Source organism: Triticum aestivum, chromosome 5A (assembly GCF_018294505.1).
Source record: "Triticum aestivum cultivar Chinese Spring chromosome 5A, IWGSC CS RefSeq v2.1, whole genome shotgun sequence".
Lineage (NCBI taxonomy): Eukaryota > Viridiplantae > Streptophyta > Magnoliopsida > Poales > Poaceae > Triticum > Triticum aestivum.
The window spans coordinates 588,573,004-588,578,279 of NC_057806.1; the positions used below are offsets into that span (position 1 = coordinate 588,573,004).

The 5,276-nt window shown below is 47.6% G+C and overlaps 1 protein-coding gene across 1 annotated transcript; it reads left to right on the top strand.

The window, feature by feature from the left end:
* Positions 1–670: 670 nt before the first annotated feature.
* Positions 671–3,335, top strand: LOC123105055 (flap endonuclease GEN-like 1; the record flags this gene model as incomplete). Its single annotated transcript, XM_044527030.1, is given in 4 exon segments — positions 671–1,750; positions 1,994–2,116; positions 2,254–2,385; positions 2,822–3,335. Coding segments are annotated over 4 exon segments (1,470 nt in total), but the record flags the coding sequence as incomplete, so codon positions are not given.
* Between the last annotated feature and the right edge of the window lie 1,941 nt (positions 3,336–5,276).

Below are 5,276 nucleotides of genomic sequence, written 5' to 3' on the forward strand. Positions count from 1 at the left end.
AAGAAGAGGAAGCGAACTCGGATCCGCGCCCCGCCCTGCCCCGCCCCGTCCCCAATCAATCCCCTCCGAATCTCGCCGCGGCCGCCGCAGGTACTCGCTTCCGATCCGTCGATCCATCGCCCCTCCTCGCCCCCCATTTCTTTCCTCGATTGGCCCCTTTCCTTTTGCAGCGCCGGTAGAAAATTAGGGTTTGTTATTTCCGCATTCTGGCGATCCCGCGTGACGGCATCTCTCTCCCCGCCTTTGTTTCTCCGCAGGATCGCCGTCAAACCCTAGGGAGGAAGGAGGCCAAGGGTGCGCCAGCGCGAGCCTCGGCTCCCGATGCCCTAGCGCCCGCCTCCTTTGTGGCTGCCGGTCGCGCCCGTCGTCTTGGGGCTCGATGTCGTGGAGGGATCCCGCTGTGCCGGCAACGGGGAGGTTCAACTCCCGGCCGCAGCCTGTGCCGCCGCCCACGCCGCATCCCCCGCCAGTGGTTGTTATCGACGAGGATGACGACGATGTCGGCGCAGACGATGTTGCCGCTGCCGAATCTGAGGTTTTCATTATTGATGATGATGATGATGATGTGGAGATAGCCCGTGTGATGGCTGCGTGCATTAGCAAGAAAGGGAACAGCTCTTGTAGCAATGTGATCAACATAGATGATGATGATGAGGATGATGAGGACGATGGTGGTCGGGCTGGCCCCAGCATGGCAGGCGCCGGCTCTCCAGCGGCGACAACCACCCCTGTGCGTGCCTCTCCTAGAAACAGATATGGGCTGGATTATGTTTCTGACAGTGAGGACAGTGATCTGTCTGAAGGACCGGACTCAGACTCAGACGGCGATGGCAGCTCGGATTGTGAGATTCTGGGTGACACTGGGACTGCTCGTAAGGTTTGGGAGAAGGCTGCTTCAAGAAGAACAACACTTCATCACCCCCCACATCGAAAAGATGGCAGGGCTACTACTTCTGCATCAAGTGCCGAGTCAAGTACACACTATGATGAAACTCCAGAGAACCTCTTCACTCCAGTGTGCCCTCTAGATAATGACATCTTCAAATATTTTAGTGAAGCTGGGCAAAGTAGTACAAATGGTGCAAAACATGGCACTGGCCCTTCTTCAGCGCCTGATGCCCAGGAAGGTCCGATGGACAATGCTTCCCATGGAAAAGAAACTGAAGACCACAATCCTGTTCACAATTTAGATCCTGATATGGCTTACGAGGCTCCTGTTCCTCCAGAAAGAAGTCACCATCCTCACCTAGATGAAACCATGAAACCCGAAGGGCACACAAGCTATAGCTTTGTCTCTGCAAATAGGGTTTTTGCTGCGTACTCAGCTGATTGTAAAGATGATAGTCCTATATTTGTCAGCACTCCTGAAAGGATGGATGAAAAAATACCTGAAGGCACATCTTTAGCAAAGGATGGACGGACTGCCCACAATGAAGCTGCCAAACAGAAGAAAAAGATGTGCTTTGCACCAGATGATGATTCTTATGTGGATCAACTGACAGAAGATCCAGTTTTTACTAGCAGGCTTGGTGGCTTGAGACAATCTGGAGAATACTTAAATAATAATGCTCCCACAAATGAAGCATCGGGGACTTGCTCCTTGCCTCAGAAGGATTTGGTTGAAGATCCTGAAAAGTTAGGACAATCTTCTATGATAATTGGCGGCCGTGAAAAGCACAAAGAATCCGATGAGTACAAAAGGGCACAAGAGGAGGAGTGGGCATCCAGACAGCGTCAGTTAGCAATACAGGTATAGTAATTTGCCTGCTTATAATTTGTCTTGAACTAGAACTACACAGCAACAGCAATACAGGTAAAGCTGATAAGTGTATATTAAGTCTGTTAATTTTAAGGAGCAGCAGGCTTATATGATTATGTCTTTGGCATGACTACTGTTGAGGATTTTTTTTCTTTAATTATATTATCAGAATTCAAAATCTCACACTGGCACATGATTCATGATTTTATTTTGTTTTCAAAAAAAATATCACAGGCTGAGGAGGCAAAGGAGGCGAAGAGGCTACGGAAGAGAAAAAAGGCTGAAGCTTTGCGACTGCTCGACATGGAGAAGAGACAAAAGCAAAGACTGGAAGAAGTCCGTGAAACACAAAGAAAGGTCTCTGTTCTAACTTATACAACGCCTAGCTGATTCGTGCATGATTCTCTGCCATCCTTTGTAGTATCTAGGTCATTGTCTTTTTTCTATGGGTGATCTTGTGTGGTACTTACTATTCCCTTTATTTTCTTGAAAAGAGTGAAGAAACTATACAGCTGAAGGAGCAGTGTCGAGGGGCGGTAAGATTGGAGCTTGAAATTATTGGAAGGAGATACACTGATATGGCTTCAATATTGCGTGCATTGGGCATTCCTGTTGAAGGGGGCGAGGTATGTCAACATTACTGATACACACAATCTGTCTTGAGCTTCGAAATGATGATAGATTATTTGCTCTTATCTCTGCTATGTACTCCCTCTAAAGAAATATAAGAGCGTTTAGATCAGTACTTATTTCTTCACAAAGGTAGTAATATTCTGATTGCTGTATTGGTTATGTTTATTTCTATGATATAAAAAGTACTACCGATACCAATGAGTCTTGGCTATAGCTTAAGAACAAAATATTTTTAACAGTCAGCATCTAAATGTAGCGTAGCATGTTTGGATAACCACCTGAATTTCATAAGCAAATGTTATGATACGAATGTACCCAGAGTCCTGAATGCAAGCACCGGAAAAATATAATTTTGTTCAAAGACCATATATAAATAAAGATGATCCATCTCCTCATGTCTGATTTCTGATATCATGCTTATTCTTTCAGGTTAAAGCTGCTTATAAGCAAGCCCTCCTGAAGTTCCATCCGGACAGAGTATCGAGAAACGATATTTATGAGCAGGTCAAAGCAGAGGAGACGTTCAAGTTCATCTCGCGCTTTAAGGAGAAGCTCAGGATATAGCTTCCCTGCTACCAGTTATATAGGAAGGTTTAACTTTTTGATAGGCTGAAATCTTGTCAGCAGGTCAAGCTGTGAAATTGATTGACGCTGAACGTAAGACAGTGTAATCCTTAGGATTAGCGCGGAGCATTGCTCATCCATCATTTGAGTTCTTTTCAGTGGCATGTGCTCTGCTTAGCTTAATGTTATTCTAAGTTTAATTCTGGGGAAATATTTAGAGGTGGCAGGCAGAAGGGTCGTTTTCACTGATGACCCAGCACTATCACTTTTTTTCCCATGAGAAACGAAGGGCTGCTGGTTGTACGATTTGTTTCCCTGCATTTTTTTGAGCAGTCAACTATACCTGTAATATAAGTGAAAAATGATATTTTTTCTTGAATGTCGAAACAAGAGAAGATCTGAACGATGGGAAAGATGAGGAAGACACCGAGGGTCTGGATTTGTTTATCGCCCGCTGGGTTGCATGCAGGCAGTTCCCACTTGGCAGTGCAATGCCTGAACTTATGAAAGCATGGGCGCTTCGTGGTGCCGTTTTCCTTGCATGATGAAGGCTTTGCCTGGTGATTTTTGATTCTGACCGGCCCTCTCCGGTGCAACGGATCAATTGGGAGACAATCGGCTGCGGGCGCCGTGGTGACAGACGTCAGGAACATGCTGGAGCCATTCTCTCTGATTTCTGTTCGCCATGGTAAGTCCGCACATCTGAGAGCATATCTGCAACCGGAGTCATGATCAGGTCCTCTATGGACGTGTTTGGTTGCCCGTATAAAGCCCAACCAGGCCCGCGCAGAAAGCAAGAGGCCTGTTTGGTTGCCTGATTTCACTATTGGACCTGCATCATACGCTTTTTAAAGCAGTCTAGAGCCTGACTCGCTGGAAACGCTTGATTCGCAGTTTCTCATGAGCCACCGAGTGCAAGCGAGCGGGCGCTTGCACATCGTACGCTTCTTAAAGCAGCCCAGTGCCTAATTCGCTGGGAACGCTCGAATGGGAGTGTCTTCTTCAACCTCGAGTAAGCTCCTATCTAATCTCCTTCCTCTGATCTACACAACGGTACTTCGGTTCGAGGTAAGCTCTACACGAAAAAAGATGCATCTCGATGCTACGGTTCCATTCAGCCGATCGGTTTGTAGTTTCCTCGGTCGTAAGTTCTTAATTTCGTCTTCCCGTTTGGAGCTATTCTGGACGAATTTTGTCAGATTCGTCGTGCACGATCTATCATTTGAAATTTTCTTTAACCAACAGCCTAATCTCGCAGTTCCTTACAACATTCGTGTTGTAAGTTTTCGGTTTGGACGATCGTACTCTTTTTGAACAGCAGTCTACTGCCCTGACGCCGCCATGTCGAGTTCCTCTGTCCTTTGCTCAAAGCCCTCCTATTCGTTCCTCTCGACGCCGAAGCCCTTCCCCTTGATCTCCTTGCCCACATCCTACTGCACTAGAGTCGTTTCTGGCGTCACCCATCTCGGCCTACTCTCTGTCCTCCTCCTACTGCACTGACGCTGGAATGGCACGCACACTGCTTTCTTGTGTCCTATGCCTCCGTGCACACTGCAGTTCACCGCGCCGTCGACGTCGATCATCTTGGCCCCCTCTCTCTCGCCCTACCACACTGGAGTCGTTTTCGGTGTCGATCTTCTCGGCCTCCTCTCTCGTCCACTGCATTGACGATACCATGTCGCGAGCACTGCATTCTCCTACTCTGTCGACTGTCTTTGCGCGAGCACCGCAACTAGTTCGCCGACAGTGTCACTCGTCGTGCCGCCGACGGGGTCGCTCGTCCACAACTCCATACTCGTCATGCCGGACACGACGCCACGTCCACTATCCACCGCAATCGCCATGGTCTGGCGCACACTGCATTTCTTCTCCCCCTTCCTCTGCTAGCTCTTAACCGTGTGCTAAGTGCAAGTGCTAGCTCTTAATCATACCCCATGCGAGCAACCAAACAGCGTGTAGTTGTATGCGCCAAGACAATGCAGGCAGCCAAACAACGTGCCAAAGTTGATCCCCTAATGCAGGAAGTTCATATGCAGGCAACCAAACAACTTGCAGATGTCGCATATGAGGCTATTGTTCCAGAGCCAGGCTGGGTTGAGAGTCTATGCAGTGCAACTACTGTTCACTACTGCAAGCAAACACACCCTATATGTCTGCGGACACGGCTGGATGTGTCTGTGGCAGTGAGCAGTGAGCGGGCATGCATTAAAATTGCGTCTCCACAACTGAATTCATCAAACCAAATCCTCAAATATCTACTAGTCTTTTGCAACATTAAATATATGTAGTTGAAGAACTAAAAGAAAATATACGTAGTTGA